This window comes from Anoplophora glabripennis, unplaced genomic scaffold (genome assembly GCF_000390285.2).
Source record: "Anoplophora glabripennis isolate ALB-LARVAE unplaced genomic scaffold, Agla_2.0 scaffold46, whole genome shotgun sequence".
NCBI classification, from domain to species: Eukaryota; Metazoa; Arthropoda; class Insecta; order Coleoptera; family Cerambycidae; genus Anoplophora; species Anoplophora glabripennis.
Genome location: NW_019416736.1, coordinates 365,945 through 385,810, shown reverse-complemented (window position 1 = coordinate 385,810; position 19,866 = coordinate 365,945). Strand labels below are relative to the sequence as shown.

The window sequence follows — 19,866 nt, the reverse complement described above, 5'->3', positions numbered from 1 at the left end:
AAAGAAACAATGACTGTAGAGAGTTTAGACAATTCAGTCAAGTTTTAATGCAATGACGGCGTTTATAAGTTTTCTGTAGTGAAATTACTAAATGTATAGTTTTTCAGATTTCAATTTGAATCATTTCCTCATATACTTTTAACCAAAGATCTTTGTGACACACCCTGTTCAAACATAAAAGCTTCTTTTATGTAGAATTTTCTGACAGATTTCATTATTTGTAATTCATTTTAGACAACCTTGTATTTCGAGATTCTCATAAAGCCTATGTAATACGACACCCACCATATTTAGCTAGACAGCAATAATTGTGTCAGTCCTAGTTTAACACGAACGCGATTGCGTGTCGGTGGGGGATAAACATGTTTACTCTTATGCAAATTTCGCACCACATGTCTGGTCCTTCATTAACAAGGATTATGTGTGTGTTCCTTTGATTACAGTTGATGGCGTCGAGGGTGCCTTTATTTTGGCCACGCTTCAGTTATCAAAAAGCTTCGCATATAGTAGAATACTGGCAAGTTCTTTTTGTCCCATTTCTCTTTTTTAGACACCCTTTCTTTTACCATCAAAATATTCCACGAAACATTCAAATTTTCTAGTAAAATTTTTAGACTACTACGACACGATGCATCATGGAGAAGAGAAAGACAAGGAGTTAATGAATTCATCTTCCATTAAGCAGTAGGTCAATAATGTTTTAAGTGAATTTTCAGTAAATTTTCTGATGTATTCCGGATGATTTATTAAAATGTATTGTCTTCTGTGGAGTGATGTTGATGATGAGTAGTTAGTTGGACTCGTTCAATAAATTGTTTAATTTTTTCCATGTGACACTTTTCTACAAGCTTTTTTATCTATCAGAAGGATAGTGATACTTGAAGTTAAAGGTTTTGAAGAAGTTTTGTTGAATCCAAATATATGTAACTGCGTGAAAAATAAAAGTTTGCTACAAATTTTCTGAATAGGTTAAAAAATATTAGCGAAATTAAATTAAATTAATGAATATATACGCACGCGAGCGAATTGGATACGTCGCGCTGAAGCTTGTGTGCAAGCAAATGGTGGGTACATCGAACATCTTCTATGAAAATCAGCACTTCTTAAAAATATTTGACATAATAAGTTCATTAACAGGGTGTATATTTCTCTCTATAAAAACAAAAAATCGAATCGAATTTTAAATTTAAAAAATGTGCCCGTTTTTTATCACAATTTGTTGAAATACTGCTCATATTCGTTTGCATTATTTCTCTCAAAATGCTTTTGGAGAAGGTCAAGATATGAAGCATTAAATGTCCCCTGGAATGCATTTTATTAAAGTCCGTGTGGAATTTCTTTTTGTTGGAACAAGTATAAAAAATATCCTATACTATATTTATATCTATATCATACATTAAAAAAAAAAGAAAATCGGTATAGTCATGTTTGTTTCGGCATTTTAACATCTAAATCTGGTATTCAACTTGTTAAAATAAATTGCTACATTTTTTAAAAACATGTTCTACATTATTAGCTCTCCTATTTTTACTCTGCCTTACGGTATTAAGCTTAATTCAAACAATATCATTTTTTTGTTCTAATAAATCTCATCAAATAATAATTGGGAATTTGTGTGAATTAGGTTAATACCATTAGAATAGAGCAAAAAAATTTACTATGTGTTTTACCAGAAGCAAGCCTCTATAGTTTACAGAAACGTACGTACATTCGAATTTGGGATTTTAAAAAAATCAATAACAACGACTGCAACTGCAGCGTTAGCTAGAACTAGTACTACAACTACTACTACTACGGCAACAACAACGACGATAACAACAACAGAAGCATAAGCACCAGCAAGATCAATAACAGCAATAACAACGGCATCTAATCTAAGGCATCGATGTTGATAACGCTCTAAATTCTTGTTACTTGAACTAGTTTCCTTAGTCGACAGTGTGCGTAAGGAGGATACGAAACGTTCTATCGAGTTAGGAAGGAATGCTTTGACTACTACAGTAAGGAATCTTTGACTACTTAGGAATACTCTGATTATAGATTAAAGGAGTGTGTTTTAGTTGTCACTGTTGCTGTTGCTGTTGGTGTTGTTGTTACTGTTGTTGTTGTAGGTGTTGCTGTTGTTATCAATACAAACAATAACAACGACTGCAACTGCAGCGTTAACCTGAACTAGTACTACAACAACAACTACTACTACGGCATCAACAACGACGACAACAACAGAAGCATAAGCACCAGCAAGATCAATAACAGCAAATAACAACGGCATCTAATCTAAGGCAACGATGTTGATAACGCTCTAAATTCTAAAAAATTTAACTGAACTTTCTATATAATTAAATATTATCTGTAATTTCTACTGGTCTTTTTCATAATGATTGATAAATGATTTAAAGCACAGAACTTAAACTGCATAAAATTTGAATAATCTAAAGTTTCTTTCTTATAAAAACTTTACTTTCTAACTTTTATTTTCAGGCACAATAAATATTCTTCCAAGGATCGTAACTTTTAACTTCTTGAGTTGTTTATCGAGGGGAACATTTACTAAATAAAAATTAGGGAAGATTAAAAGCCCACGCCGAAAAAATACTGTTAAACGAGACGGAAAATATTAGATAGGGATTTTTTTCGTTATTTACCAGCCCTTGTGATGTGATGTACACCATAAAATGTAAATACGAAGTCTGTTCAGAAAATAACCGAACTTATTGGATTACGCGCTAATGGAGATATTTAGTGATATGCGGTTGGCAGAATTGCTTTGATATATCACGAAAACTAAATGCGATATCAACAATCCAAGAATATGTGGTTACAGAGCAGGTTATGTGCAACGCAATGCTGCCAACCGATTATCACTAAATATTTCTATTAGCGCGTAGTTCAAAAAGTTCAGTTATTTTCTGGACAGACCTCGTATGCCCGCAAGAATGTTTCTTGAGGAATACGTTTATCAACAAATATGTATATCAATCATCATATCATCTTGATATAATTGGATTTTTCTTCCGTCAAGGTTTATTTATATAATGGACTACATTATTATAAAAAATAAACAAATGTTCAGCTAAAATTCTTCTCCTTTATGTGTAATGAACTCATAATAAACGAAATATATATTTAATAATTATAATTAACAACAATTACATCTATATCATGCATTCATCATTTGTGATGTATATTCCTAATACGTCCTGGATTAGCTTTCCATTGGCTTTCTGACAACACAAAGCATTATAAATGAGGTTTGATATTTGACATGTTGGTAATGTGCAAATAGGTAATCATATTATGACGAGTTAACACCTCAGGTGATATAGCTGAACAATATAAATTATACACCTGTAAAGTGCTAAAAATCTGGATTATAATTTAAATGTCAATTTTTAACGAATTTAGGGATAATTCATTCCAAACAAGAAAATATTTCAACAAAACAGATATATTCTTGGTAAAATATGATCAAAGATCAAAATTAATTAATGCACAGTCAGTATAAATTGAAATACTACTTTCAGTAGAAAAAATATCGAAGTGTCTTGGAAAAATGTTTTTTCAAACTATCGTACATCCTAAATCTATCTGTATAAACCTCTAAGACGACATATAATCGAAACGGAAAAGAAAATGGGGATAACCATAATTCCTCAGGATCATGATATAGATAGGACGAAAGTTCTGTAAATTTATCGGGATTTCCATGAATATCGTATTAGCTTTTTTAATCTTTTTTTTTTTTGTAGGAGAAACGGTTTATTTATTTATTCGTACATTATCCAAAACGTAACGCAATTACACAATACATACAAGGTATTTAGAAAGATATGTTTTTAATAATAAATAAGTCTTGATAAAATGGCAGATTGTTGCAAATTTACCTCAGGAAACGTTGCTTAGAAATCACAGAACTTTTTTTTTTAATAATACACACAACTCAAAGCTTGTATAAAAGAGCATGTCACGTGATCGTTAAGACTAGGCAACCAACATTGCACAATTGGCACTGTCAACTAAAATGCCCCAACCTCAGCATTATTGATAGTAACGATTCCTTTTCAATGAACAGAAACAAACCGCTGCGTCTGCGCTCGATATAACGCGATCTCCGATTGGTTGAATAAATTGTCTTGAAAAATTACCAGCCGGTTAAACAGAATATTTTTAACGCAATCTTGATCTTACACTTTTAATAGTTTTACCAAAATTTAATTGCCAACACGAATGAAATAAAATTATTGTTAAAAACAAAATTACGTGGCTTGTATTCATTTATGAAGGCTCGTATTTCTCCTTCTCCACACATAATTCATCAACGTTTAGGCTTTTTAATAAGATCCTTTGTATTCTCAAATCGCCTAACTGGACAACAGTATCTGCTTTATGGAAAATGATTTATCTGTTCTTATCTTCTTGTGTGTGTGACTTTAAAATAACAAATAACGAATAATAAATAAAATGATGACTAAAGTAGCAAGTCAGGTAAAAGCAATTGGTTTTACAAAATTTATTTTCATTGCAGTTTTGCTTTTCGTTAGTTTCATACAGTTGGTTTAATGAGGATCGACTGCTACGAAAAAATGCAGTCAAATTAAATTCTGTGAATTATTCTCGAATTATTTATCGATTTGTTTTTGTTTTTAATTAATGCCAAAGATTTGAATATATAACATAGGTTGTTATGGGAAATGCTATGATGCCCTTACAATCAAATTACGGGTGAAAAAATGTAAATGGTAAGACGAAAAAATATAGATATTTACCTGAATCATTAATTAATAGATTAGAGAAAGATGAAAGTAGGTTACCGCACATTTCACAGAGAAATAAATTATCAAACATTGAAAGTTCTGACTTACCGTCCACTAAGTAATAAACGTGAAGCAGAAACGGCAACAGCGTAATAAAGTATGAATGAGGATAGGTGGCGGGAAATTTAAATAAACGTTTCGATAAACAAATAAGAAATGGATTACGTTCAACTTGTCTTTATTTGTTGTAATAAATTTTCTTGGCTGGAAACATGTAGAAACCGAGAGAGTTCCGTTAACCTAATTTGGACAGGACAAAGCTAATACAATGCGAAACATCGCCTTAATGTTAAAAATGTTGTCACCGCCGTTCTTGGTGGTGAAAATTCGAAATATTTGGAATTATTCAATTTTCTTGGCTAAAAACATACACAGGTTTTGAATTGTCGAAACCAAGAGAGTTGTGTTAACCAAATTTGGACAAGACATAGCTAATACAATGCGAAACATCGTCTTAATGTTAAAAATGTTGTTACCGCCGTTCTTGGTGGTGAAAATTCGAAATATTTGGAATTATTCAATTTTCTTGGCTGGAAACATGTCGAAACCGAGAGTTGCACGAACAAAATTTGGACAGGACATAGCTAATACAATGTGAAACATCGCCTTAATGTTAAAAATGTCACCGCCGTTATTGGTTTAAATTTAATTTAAATAAACGTTTCGATAAACAAAATAGAAATGGATTACGTTCAACTTGTGTTTATTTGTGTAATTCAATTTGGAATAATAAAATGGGAAAGTTTCAAATGAAAAATGTTATTTGAAATATTTTTTTAATTATGTATAAAGTACGATAAACTTTCAATACAAGGGTCAAAAATACAGCAGCATATAAACAATGAAATATTTATACTTTGCATCACAGCGCATGTAACAATCTTGTGCATTTTGATAAATTATGACATTTTTAATATAATTTTTCATTTTAAAATTAATATTTTAATAATTTCAGTATAATTTTTAAAATATTTTTGGCTGAAAAAGAGCAGTTCATGTTTTGTGCCATGCACTCTATGTCGATTAGTTGATGCCCTCGAACGGTGTGCGGAGGTTCTGGCTCCACAATCTTCTCTCGAACAGCTTTTTTCCTGCCTTTGCTATTTTCTGTTCTAATTCTCAAGCATTCATACTTTCTTTTGGTCTCAAATTTTCCTTTCTACCAACTTTGTTCTTCATTTTATAGGTTAAAGCAATCAGCTGTGCGCGTGATCACATAGCATAATGTATGCCTATATACATGAGAAGGACTGCCAACTTACTAATAATAAACTTAGGATATCGTGCGCTGTTGCCAAGTTTCTGTTGCAACTTTTGGCATTTATTTATGCATATTGTGTAAAAAATAATAATTGAGAAATGGAAATATATAATTTTAAGTATTTTAAACACGATTTTATTCAATATCTATAAACACTAGACCAAAACGGTGTTATTTCATACTACAAGCCAATGGTAACTCATTGGTTATCAGCATTTTGAACTTATAAAGTTCAGGTCCCGATAAGTCAATTTTTACAATCGATAAATATCGACACATCTACAAAATTAAATTCGGAATTGTCAGAGAGACGATAAACGTCGATGAAATTTCATTCAACAAAAAAGAGATAGCGAAATAATCCCGTGAATTGTCACGAAGACATTCCAAATGATAAACTTTTGTTATGACGGCTGCGAAAAAATGCTTATCTACCGTTGCGCTGTTATTAAAAGGCCTCCTGAAAGGTAGGCACGCCGTATTTCGGTGACGCAATTTGCCTCCGACTTCCAGATAAGAGCAACAGGAAATAACATGATTCACATATATTTTATTCAGCCGAACAATACAAACACGAAAATTTAAATAGCAAGTTCGGTTTAATCCACAATGGATAGCGGAATACTCAAATTTAAATTGAAAAAGACCAAATTGGCTATTATTGTGCGAGTAACGTATTATTGTGAAATGTGGCGATAAAGGTAATTAATTGTGTGGTTATTTGAAAAAAATAGAAATGAAACGTAGTAGTTTTTATGAGGTGTCGAGTAATGGACTTTTTTAATTGCCTGCACTCAACTAGATTAACTGTCATTCGGGCACGTTTGTAGTTCAGTTCATGTTTTAAGTGATTTTGTACATAAGTGTTGAAGTGATAGATAGTTAATTAATCGATACGATCTCCCTTTATTTGATTACGTCTCATATGTCTAATTAAAAGACATTAGAGCAGGGGATCAGATTTCATTTATGGCAATAAATAATAATCAATATGTGTGATAGGGCGCGACGCTACACAGGGTGTAAAAAATTTGACTGCCATTACTTCAGCATGAGATAGAGTAATCATAAATGAACAAAAAAGTTGTATATTACAAGTGTGTAAAATTAACAGTTTTCAAAATAGTAATATTGGGGAGTTTCATCACAACGTGACAACAGCGCTTAACCTAACGCCACACAGCTGATGCATACCACGTGTGCACGACACCTTCGAATCCAATTTTCGCACACTCGCTGGAAAACACCTGAAGAAAATGAAATAGTGGTACGCAAAAAACACTCAGACACGGCCTAATACCATATACCAACTGAATTGCGTATTGCTGGACAGCTTCGTATCTGGTGTTAACCGCCGCGCCGTTGTCACATTGCTCGATATGAATTTTAAATTTATTACAACGCTAATTATTTTTCAGAATTGAGCATGAAGAAGTTCAAAAAAGTGATAAACATTGTATTTTATGGATTCTATGCGCGCAGTTATGTCAATATTCCTTAATTAATCGAACTTTTATTCATCAAATTGGAGATTTTGATATTTTTTTCTCGAAAATGGTTGAGTTTAGGACCCATGTCATATAAGGTTTTTTTTGTTTATTTTAATGTATTCTATCGTCTGTTAAAATTAAAGCAGTCAAACTTCTAACACCCTGTAGAAGGGGATACATTCTTGGAAACGTATTCAATAACAGCAACTCAGCAATTGTAAGTATGAATCAGGTGCGTTGATGTACAACACTCCTACATTCGTGATTTATCCCTTATGTATCCCAGTATTTGGTTTTTTGGTACGGACAAACAGTATCCTTTGAAAGTATCGAAAAGTTTTGTTTCTTGCTTCTTAGAAAATATTTACTAGGTCACGATTGCTCCATCTATTTCTTTTGGGATAATAAATATGTGACTCTAGAACTATCTTGTATAACAGTGGATTTAAAACTTCCTTCCATAGAAGACACATATCTGAGGTGGGTGAGATATAATCTAAGAAATATATGTAGCATGAGAGTGGTCTGTGTCTGTTGATATTACTGACAAATGATCTAATTGATAGATATTAAAGGTATAATTGAATGCTGGACAGAGCTTGTAGATAGCAGAGTAGTTATTTCCTACCGTCTCATCTCAGTATATTTGCTCTTTACAAAGCAGATGTCAAAGATATTATTATTTGTTATAAAATCTTCATCTTGATTTTGTGTGCTGTCTTCTATCGAAGGTGCTCAAGAAGAAACAGCAATCTCCATTCGTCTAGAGCTATTCGCTTACTCTTCTGCGTTTGTTTCATTTTAGTTTCTAAGAGTATTTTTGAGGATGTCGTGTTTTCTTTTTTCGTGCCCTAAACACTACAGAGTTTTCTGTCATTAAGATACAAAGACTTATTTAATTATGTTGCTTTCATGATACTTACCCTAATATCCTTCTTAATACTTGAAATAATGACTTGAAATAAAATCTTCATTTCTGTTTCAATTGCCAAAATATTAATTGTTCAAAATACTAGCGTTATCCACACGGTAAAATAATTGCATAATTACAGCACTCTTGACTATAATTTATATAGAAAATACGACTATACAATCTGTGATACGTATTACCAAAAAATTGTATTTAACTTTACCACAATTTTGTTAAATATATTTACTTTCTATTTTGATCTGCAATACACATAACTGTGTTAAATAAATTATAATAAAATCTCAAAATTTCCAAGATCTTCTACAAAAAGCCATTTATTTCAATTTGTTTTGTATAGTCTTTCCGGAATCGGTTGAACATATAAAAAAAACGCATGGCAATAAAATTTAATGACTCATAAAAAAAGTTTTCTGCTAAAAGTAAAAAATTATAATAATTTGTATATAAGGTGTAGAAAATTTCTATTATATGTTCATTTGGCCAACATATTTTAATTATTTATGTTCTCAAAGAATTTTATTATATTGATGGTAAATGTCGTTTTGTTCCGTTTCAAAAGGTCTCCAAAATGTCATGTTGTAATAATATTAGTAAAGAAAATATCCCTCTTATTTCTCCCTTCCGCAATTGTAATATGAATGATTAATAGAAGGTGCCTATAATAAATTAAAATTACCTGAATCACACCAAATTCTGCATTGCTGCACTGCACTGCTGGGCAATTTGTCAACCACGTGTCAACAGCTGAGATTTATTGCCCAGTGGCCCAATGCAGCTGTGTTTGTATTTCGGTTGCCCGCGTTCGCATTCTTCAACTGGGCGTATACATTTCTACCACTTCCACGTTTAGTTTGACCAGACCTGTATTTATTATAGCTAAATAAATATGGGAACAAGTTTTTCAAATATTCCAATACCGAGTTGCTGCGTCAGCGACTGAACCTGGTACATATTGTCAACCTCTGGATTCTTCAATTGATATCGGAAAGGCTATATAATTATTCACAACCAAAATGGGTACCAAAAACAACACGTCTGCATATGTGACAGTTCGCTCGTGGCAGTTGCCAATGATTGATTTCGTTCAAATCTGTATATCTTTCGGCACCATATTTCTCTCTTCCCCAGAAGAAACCAGTACTAGATATTAAGTCCCCTATCCGGTATATTGGTTCTCTCCTATAACGTTCTGGTCATTGATTTATAATAAGTCGTTTCCAAATTCCAAATAGTGTTGTTCGTTTAGATGAAATTATATAAATTTTTCTGGGTTTCTATTGTTTCTCTGTATGCAGAGTGTAGGTCAAAATCTCGTTTCTCTTGCTAGAATTTTGATTCATCGAATGTCGTGATTGCCCTGTGCTTCGAAACTACTGATTTTTATCTGCTGTTATTCTTTAGATGAACACAAGGCGTTGCATATCCAGGGCCTTGGACTTTATTGTTCCTGCAGCTCTCTTGAGAAAGGCTTGAGGCATTATAAACCGTTTTCTCTGTACATCCTTGTATGTACTCGTATATAGAACTGGTACGTTGTTGTTAGATACCCACTTCTCCTTTTCCTTGTTCTTAAATATTGTTCTGATGAGTTGTTCAATACTCCTATTTTCAATTCCTCCGAGAGCTTCGCTCAAGTGTTCTGGATCGCAGATGGCACTTGCTCGATGCATCAAAGTGGTGATAGTACCTTGTTTCTGATCTGGATAATGATGAGATGAGTATTCAAATAGCAATCTCGCAGATAATTCAGTTTCCTCTTGACAAAAACATCTAGAAGGATCTGGATGTGTCTAATTAATGCGGTACCTAAACTTCATATTATTATTTCTGTGAGACCAAATCATAAATGTGTCCTGACCACATCTGAACCATACTTTATCTTAGATTTGCTAACTCTAAAGTCTTCTTCTCGAAAGACTCCATGATTTCAATAGTACTGCATCTATAAATTTATATTAAAGCCTTCTTTGTTGCTAACGTTACAAACTAGTTACAACAAAATAGAAATTTCATTTTCAGCTGCTAAAAAATTAAGTGTTTTGGATACTAGTGGTGGTAACTGTCATTTAGTTAACCTGACTGATTGTGAGTCAATGTGGATGATCTTTTAAAATAAACACATTATTGAACACGTGCATTTTCGCATGGACTAACTGTTTTGCTGTTCTTATTTTTGCTTTGGCGTCCGAGCCTTTTTTTTAATTTTCAACTCCGTTAAACAGAGTTCGACAAGCGAAATCGTATTTACCGGATGCTTCGGTCTATTTTCCGGCAAGTTAACCAGTTTACATAAATCGATATGCCCCGCCGAACGAAATGATAACCTAGGGGGAGTGACCTCCCTAAAATATTTGCCTGTTCGAGTAAATGAACAATTTCACTCACTAAATAAGCATGCGAGATAACAAGAGACGGGATAATAACGTATTGCGAGGGGATTATAATTCAGTCGCTCCTCCAGAAGAATCGAAATTACGGGGATTCGGAAAACAAATTATTCCGAAATTCCCGGCTCCGATTAATTTCAAGAGGGTTTAATTAATTCTACGCCGGGAATGGAGTGGACTCGGCGTTTATCAAATTTTAGGCCTTCAGTTATGATATAGATATATATATTTTACGAAGTGGGATGATTCCATCACGATATGAAGGAAGGTTGATTCATTATTTGAGTTAAAATTTTAGAAAGCACTAATTAGTCAGCTCTAAAAGTTCTTGCGTTAATATTTTATTATTAGAAACTTCCTCAGGTCAGTAGTGCCCAATTGTGAAATTGTTTTGCAAAAGATAGAACATAGAGATTCTTTGGATAATACAGATATGGTGAAATTTAAATTATTCAATCATCACTACATATAAAACAAAGTCCTCCGCTGCTCTGTCTGTTCGCGATAAACTCAAAAACTACTGCACCGATTTTCATGCTGTTTTCACCAATGGATAGAGTGGTTCTCGAGGAAGGTTTCAGTATGTAATTTGTTAAGTTTTCGTATACATTAACGATATTTGTTGGAGGTGTCAATGATAACGCTGCCTAAACCCTTTGAGATACAACAAAATAATGTATGGTGGAATTGTGTACTACAGAAAAGTCCGCGATGGCATACGTCTATCTCTTAAGAATAACATACTATATCCATTTTAATACTTTAAAAAATGGGCAATTATAAAGCGGTAATTGAAAAGCTATTTACACAAATACGGTATTAATCCTTATCATTTTAAATACGTTAGTTGGCTTGAGCATTTCATGAAGATTATTTTACTCTTTTACACCATATAATTTAAATTAATATCTTAGGAGTAATCGCAATAAAATTAGGGACGCGAGATTAAAATTCAAGCGCCTCGCTTCGCTCGATGCGATCGCCGACCCTCCCCCCGCACCGTCTTGGCTACTGTTTAGCTAATAAGCCGAACGATAACGAGCAAGTGATCATTTAATAAACTGACTTGGAGCGAATAGAGGTGACGACTGTGTTTTCTTTCTGGGTGTTGTTGGAAAGTTATAATTGCGTTCGATATTTTAAGGTCACATTTTTGTTTTGTATTTGTTGTCTTTAGGTAGTCGGAACATACATAGATACTTGCAAACATACTTTTATTTCATTGAGTTTTAATTTGTTGTTTTTTTCTTATTGTGAATCATTTAAAACTTCATAGTCGCATTTTTGTTTCGTGTTTGTATTCTTTAGGTAGTTAGATACCTAACTACTTACTTATTAATTAAAATTGATAGTCATGAATATAGGTAATTTAATTTAATTCGTTTTGTTTTGACATTGGTGGTAGTTACCTATATTGTTTTAAATTTAAAGGTTTTGCATTTTTAGTTTTGGGTTCTTTTGTTGTCTTTAGGTATATAGATATATCGTGAATTATTTTAAAATTATTATTAGGGTCGCATTAGGTAAAAGATGATTGATTTTTTGTTTGTTACGATTTAACTCAAAAACTACTCAACCAATTTTACCGAAAGNTTGAATTTTTAATTTTGAGTTCTTTTGTTGTCTTTAGGTATATAGATATATCGTGAATTATTTTAAAATTATTATTAGGGTCGCATTAGGTAAAAGATGATTGATTTTTTGTTTGTTACGATTTAACTCAAAAACTACTCAACCAATTTTACCGAAAGCTACATCTCCTCGGAGTAACATAGGCTATTTTATATTTGCCCGTGCGAAGCCGGGGCGGGTTGCTAGTTTAGGTTAAATTAAATCCAAAATAGTTGATCGCAAAAACGATACTAGGTTTCTATTATTAAAATAAACATGATGATTACTGCGGATTTATACAAATTTATTAGATTATATTAGATTTATTAGCCTCCGATGACTAATATTTATAATACATCCATATACCTAGATACATAAAATATTAATTATCATGAGGAAATGTTGCTTTACATAAGATTTTATCGTATCGGCATAAATTAAATTCGGATGACAAACGTATAAATGTTACACCAGTTTTGCATAACACCAGTTCCTAGACCAGACAATAAATTCCTGTTTCCATAAAAAAATCGATTATACATGCACGGTTCCAGCAATTCAACTTGCATTATAATCGCCCACATGCATTTTACCAATAATTCAAAGCCAACTTCGGCATTTCAAATGTACAGGTACAAGATCTTTTACGATAACAGCAACCACAAATTAGAGCAAAAAGTACATGTCGCGTCGTTAAGAGTAAATGAAAAACGGCACGAGATGTAAAATAAATTACATATATATATTAAAGAAATTATAGTCTAAAGTCTATACTGTAGAAAAATGCACGAATAGTTCTAGTAGAAGGGAAATAGGTAGGTAATTCTATACCCCTATTAGCACCTGTCATTTTAAAATTTTTAAAAATTTGGCTAAAAAAATTACTTTCCTTTGGATGTTGCGGTCATGATCAAAAGCAACTAATGCAAAAAATTAAAGGGTCAAAAGAATTTCCGAAATTTTTCTGTGATTTTTGACATACTGTATTTAGGTGACAAATGGTCGTAACGGGAATTAAAAAAAAAGCGTTTTGAAGCTCTAAGATTCTAGTTTTTAGATCATTCGGTCGAAATTTTTTAGGAGCTACAGTTATAATGTAATTCTAATAGCGCGACAAAAAATTTTGCAAATTTCTTTCCGAGCACGGATTTGGGAAAAAATTTTTCGAGTTTCTTTTTGTTTTTTTTTTTTTGGAAAACCTTCCGGACATTGAAGAAAACAAAATCCAATTGTTTCCAGTACGATTCGGCTTTTCCGTCCTATGCTTCTTTTCATCAACTTTTAATTAAATTAAAATTAAAGTTGATGACCCAAACTAGATTTCGACTCCGATTCATACCGTTTTTTGAGACAAATTTCTAAATAATTTTTCTGCAGTTAAAAAACTGTTTTTTATCCTACATATCCAGCAGTCATCGAGCTGCCACCGTATTTTTAGGATATGGCCCTCCTGACTTTTTTCTCTTTCCCAAACTCCAATTACCACTTCATGGAATACGTTTAAAGTCGATAGAAGCCATAGAACAAAAATCACTGAAGGAGTTGAATCCACACCGGAAGTGCTTTGACGACTGGTTTGTTCGTTGAAAAAAATGTCCTGTTTCAAATGGACCCTATCTTGACGGAGACAAAATAAATGTTGATGATTAATTGAATATATTGGTTTTATTGACAAATTCCGGTTACCTTTTTGACAGATTGTATCATTATAATTAGGAAAAAGAGAGGAACCGAAAAAATAACAAATATATAGGATGTTTCATTAAAAAAAAGAAGTTTGGTTTATATCTTTGGAATGCAACAGTCAATAGTTTTTTATTATTGCCTTAAAATCACAAGAAAATTCCAATACCATTTTTTTCTAAATAGAAACTATTATGGAATGACCGTGTATATTTTCATGAAGGAAAAGAATGCCTTTAAGCACCACGACTTCAAATAACATCAGCCGATGGATTTTTGTACTGCCAAGCGGCCATCAGATAACTATTCCAATTTCTTATGGACGTCCCTAGGCTAGCGCGTTATCATAATCCTTCGATTTTGCAAGTGCTAGGAAAAGGAGGATCATCGCCGGTGTATACTTTGTGGCGAGAGAAAGTTTTTCGCTGGCCTGGATAAGACCGTCGGTCGACTTTTAACAAGTGCCGTAAGTTACATAATCAAAAAACATTATCGATACACACACACACACAGAAGGAGGTTATTGACTATCATTGTCGTCATGCGTTGACCGATTAAAAACACCTCTGCCCGCCACCAATTTGCATACACCAGACAGGTATATTGGGAAATATTTCATTGCGAGCGCTTTTCACTTGAGAGACAGCCGTAAGAGGATTATTAACATACGACATATGTCAAGTACGGCATCACATTACAAAAGGCTTTAAACAGCTCGCCTCAGTAAATGCTTAAGCTCCATAAATCTTTTGAGCTGATTGTATTTCTTATTACTTTCTACATTGGCTCTTTTTCTTTTAAGCCCTCACGTTTTCATAACGCCGTTTTTAATGAGAAGACTGCGAGGTAAAGTAATACAAAGTTAAAGCATCGGTTGGCAGAAATCTTCTACACAAAGTAACATTTTGAGCGTACCTACCCATTACCGCTTAGCCTAGATCGTAAAGTCTCAACGCTTCGTCAGTGACGTCTTATCAGTAGTGGCAAATGCGTCATACAATGGAGTAATAGATTGTAACGATATAAATTCAGTATTAACAAATCAGTACCTATTAGCAGAGAGCGGTGCACTCATTTCTAGGAACTATGAAGCATGACTAGTGTGGGAAACCGGGCGAAATTAAATAAAAAAATGTTTTTCTTTATTTTTGGGTATTTTGCCAAATGTGAAAAATTTTTAAAATTAGTAAGTGGTTTAAATCTGTCTTATTTTTACGAAAATAGTGAAAAAAGCAGGCAAATATAAAATATAGTACAAAAACGAATCACTTTGTTTTGCGCACTTTAAAAAGTTGTCACGATGACCTAGTACAAAGCTTCATGTCTTGAAAAACACGAATATAAGTCCTTCGCATATAATTAAATTTAAAAAAGTATCACACACGACAATTCTAATAAAAATATTTAAAATAGTGATGTACAATCAATCACAATTAATTTTGTAACAGGCATTTGACGAAATTATTAAAATATTTAACAAAATGCGCGCGCCGACTTACGCTTGTACAGTTAGACAGACAAAACCACTTATAGTGACGTCACTAGGCGATGACGCGTGAGACGTGAGGCTTTATATTAGATGATAAACATGTATCTCGTTATGACACAAAAATATTACGGAAATAGTTAGATGGCCTACTTACGTTATGAAACAGCATCATGGGAATGCTAAAGAAAAAATGCAAGCGCTCAAAACTGCAGTCGTCAGCGATTACAATCGTGGGGTATCTACCTTTCATGTTCCACTTCTCTCTGGACCTTCTAATAATTCTTGGGAAATGTACTGTAATAATTCGCCTGTTTCTTTAATTTTTTTTTCATATCGGTTTTAGTTTCCTTTCACCGTCCAGTAACGATTGAAGCAAGTAATTATGATGCATCCTATCTTCGAGAATTATATCCATTACCAGTTTGCTATCGTGTTTCTCTTGCATTGTTGCAAACAATCTCGAACTTCTTTCACAAACTGACTAACATTTTACTATAGAAAACTGTTGAAACAACTATTACCATAATCGCAATGCATGAGGGTCTTGTTGTTTTGTATCTATTGTTAAAATTGTCTTTAGTTGAGGATTATCATTTGTATGAGGTCTGCTCAGAAAATAAGGGGCCAGGTCTGGTGAGCATTACTTTAACATTGGATTGAAACTGACGTGAACTGACTGAAATTTTACGTTGTATCGTTGTTCTAGAAAATAGCATATTTCAAAAATCATTGCTACACTTAAACATGTTGCATTCAAATAACAATATCACGAAAACTAAATGAGATATCAACAATTCAGGAACATGTGGTTACATAGGAGGTTATGGGCAACGCATTGCCAACCTATGTCACTGAATATCTCCATTAGCGCGTAGGTAATCCAAAAAGTTCGATTATTTTCTGAACATACCTTCTGAACCTACCTCGTACGTACATTTATATTAGCAAATGAACAGGTCGTTAGAATTTGAAATCTATCAGAATGTGTAAACATTTAAAATTTGTCATAACAATAATAATAATAGTTATCAGGTGATTGTAGGTATGATTGTAATGTATATACATGCAGTTATTAGGTTATGGACGTGTATTTTCACAACAATGGGTTTCACTTGTTCTGCAATTTGGATATTCACTTTGCGCAATACGATCTGTTCTTCATTATGAAAATTGCAAATTAAATTTTTATAGCTTCATTGTTTCGTGTTATCTAATTCCGTGCTAATAACTTGTAATTCACCCACATTCATGTGATGTTAGTTACGCTTAAGGAAATACTGCTTTAAAGTAAATGTCCTTTGAAAGAATTGATATTGAGAAAATATTACATTTTTTGTGCGATTCTTTTAAACTTTCCGTTATTCGACGACATTACCCAATGTCAGTAACATCTAATCTATTTAAGTACAGATGAATACCACAAGGATCTTATTTTCGCAGATAATTAAATATAAAATACAGGAAGTAAGTTGGACCTGTTTAAAAAATGTCTGACTAAAAAGTGAAAGGTTGCAATACCAATTTGTCTATTTATCTTCTTGCCTAAGTATATAAAAATTGTTATGACTCACAATATTTGGTGAATGCAAATGAAAAATTACCATATTATTCATAATTTTAACGCAAAGTAATTTTTTATGCCAGGATATATACGTAAAATTCACTTCTCCAACAATAATAACAAAGGAAAACGGTAGCAGTAATAAACTATTAAATGTTAAATAATGTTTAAGAGGATAATAATAGCAATTGTTTTATGCCGTAAAATACCAGGATATATCCTTAAAATTCACTCCTGCAATAATAACAAAGAAAAACACAGATTGGGAAAAAATGTAATCATGAAGCATCAACTACTTCGCACCGATCAATTTATTCGATACGTATCTAGCGGCACCCTAATGCCGGCCCTGTCTGCCTAGCGTGAACAATCCCAGTTCTTTTGCTGAGAGGCATTGGCAGTGCATTTTTATTGTCGTTTGTGCGTGTGTGAGTAAGTTTGACGCTTGGTCGAGTATGTGGCACGTGTTTTTATGGTAGTCAGTAGCATTGTGTATTGTGAACATGGAGTGGGACACGGCTCGAACACTTTAGCTTATTTCTGGCATTACAACGCGTATTGCCGCTTACTTTTAAACATATGTTTCTTTTTCAAACAAATCACACTGTGGTCTAGTGGTTGATCTTTGATATACTGATGTGAACAGTTTTTAAGAGTAAGAGTTTGTCATGCCACAAAGGGTTATTTAGGTACTTAAAAATTTTGCTTTCTAGTGCGGTAGAAATACTCAATCAAGTAAAAGGAGTATTCTTTATGAAACCAAAAATCTCGCACCAAATAATTCGCATGCAAAACATTGAAAGAAAAATACTCGTAATATCTAGCAGTGGAAGCTGATAATAAACGAAATTTCAACTGAGACTTACTTGAAATGCAGATTGATTTTATATTTGTCTTTTTCCTCAGTGATAAATTTTTGATTAGGCAAAAATGATTTAACAAAAACAACGTTTGACTGATCCTTTTTGCTTAAGGATTTATTAAATTTTTAGAAATTTTTCTCACAGTTGGCAAAATACTTGAACAAACTGCGAAAAAAATGTAATTAACCCAAGATGGGTACCTACTATGGAGAGATAAAAATATCTGTCTCTTTATCTATAAAAGTTTTATTATTTTATAGTTACTTTTATTCCCTAACCCGTAAATCTAAGAGAAATGCTTTCTATGAAAGTTTTGAAAGTGAAACTAAACGTAAAAGAAATAATAAACTTCAATTAAAACGAGATAAAATTAAATAGCATAAGCTCTTGTATCTACTCAAAAGTAAATCTATTTTAATTGTATTTAGTTTGAAGAACAAATAACTGTAAATAGAGCAAAACAATAATAAATAAAAAAGATAATATCTACCCCTCATTCTGATCACGAAAATTAGCCAAGAAGACGGAAATATGTGCGGTAGTAGGGGCGGCAAATTATTTAACATGCCCAATGCGCCCACATCTGTAATAATGCATGCATTACAAACATTAAAACTAAATATTAGATATATTCACCTGTATGTATCGTTAATGTGTTATACAATAGTCTTCTGGCAGTTAAAAAAGTTTATGGCATCGCACTTCGAGTCTTGCAAATCTCCCACAAACACCGCGGAACCAAATATCTCGCGCACACTTGAATACCTATGTCCCTAATGTCACATCTCAATCGCACATTGGATACACAAAAATACAACGGCAGTCGGGTTTGTTAAATCGATGTTGGTGCGTTAAGAGACCGCGATGTTTCGAATTGAGTCGAGTCGATCGACAGCTCGCTGCTGCACTTTCCAATTTCGTGCGACGACCGGCCTTCCTACCGACTGTGTGTTGAGTTGAGTCAACGTGAAATCCCGGTATGCCATGGCAGTGCAGCCGAATAAAAGAAAAGCGCCGCTCTCCCTCTCTCTCGCTGTCTCACGCAGGCCTACCTAGATGCACAAGTACAACAAACTTTGCGGTAACCACCTATAAGATAAATAAATAATAGGAGTTATGTAATGAAGAGGACGGCAGCTTTGTTTGTGGCCCAGGCGCCGACAATGGTCGGTTGGTAATTGACAGGCGTTGAGATCTGTCTTCATAACTGTTTTGGTGACGGTTGAGGCAAGGAAGTACTCGTTTGAACGGTGTATTCGCTAATGATGTCGTTTGGCAGTAACTGGAATTGTAATAATTTGGTTTATTTGAAAGAAGAAAAATGATGCACAGTACTGGCTGATGAAGATCGGAAAGGAGAGAAGTAAGTGGCAAGTCCCAAATCCATCTTAAATTGAATACAGTTCCGAACAAATTTCTGTAACAATTTTTAATAAAGTTAACAGGATAGTGAGATTTTTTGTCAAATGGGGATTTAAGACAACGAATTTCCTTAATGTTTCATTTCTTTATTGAGGCATATGACTTTTATTAATGAAAATAAAAAAGTAATAGATATACAAGCATTACAAAAAAGAAATTATACAGGGTGTAAGAAGTTTGACTGCCACTACTTCAGCATGAGATAGAGTAATAATAAATGAACGAATAAGTTATGCATTACAGGGGCGTAAGATTAACAGTTTTCGAAATACAGCGAGTATTATTATTGAGGAGTTTCATCATAACGTGACAACAGCGCTTAACCTGCTGATGCACGCTACGTGTATACGCGGC

The 19,866-nt window shown here is 33.2% G+C and overlaps 1 protein-coding gene across 2 annotated transcripts in view; it reads right to left on the bottom strand.

Moving 5' to 3' along the window:
- LOC108904269 (mucin-3A) overlaps window positions 1-19,051 on the bottom strand; it is a 126,820-nt gene extending 107,769 nt beyond the window's left edge. Inside the window, exons 1-2 of one of the 2 annotated variants that reach the window (XM_018706750.1) lie at window positions 18,727-19,051; window positions 18,581-18,673 (exon numbers count right to left, since the gene is read on the bottom strand). In XM_018706750.1, coding sequence (XP_018562266.1) covers window positions 18,581-18,656 — 76 coding nt within the window. In that variant the 5' untranslated portion in view covers window positions 18,657-18,673; window positions 18,727-19,051. The remainder of the gene's footprint in view (window positions 1-18,580; window positions 18,674-18,726) is intronic. The other variant, XM_018706751.1, reaches the window with a different exon arrangement.
- Window positions 19,052-19,866: the final 815 nt, after the last annotated feature.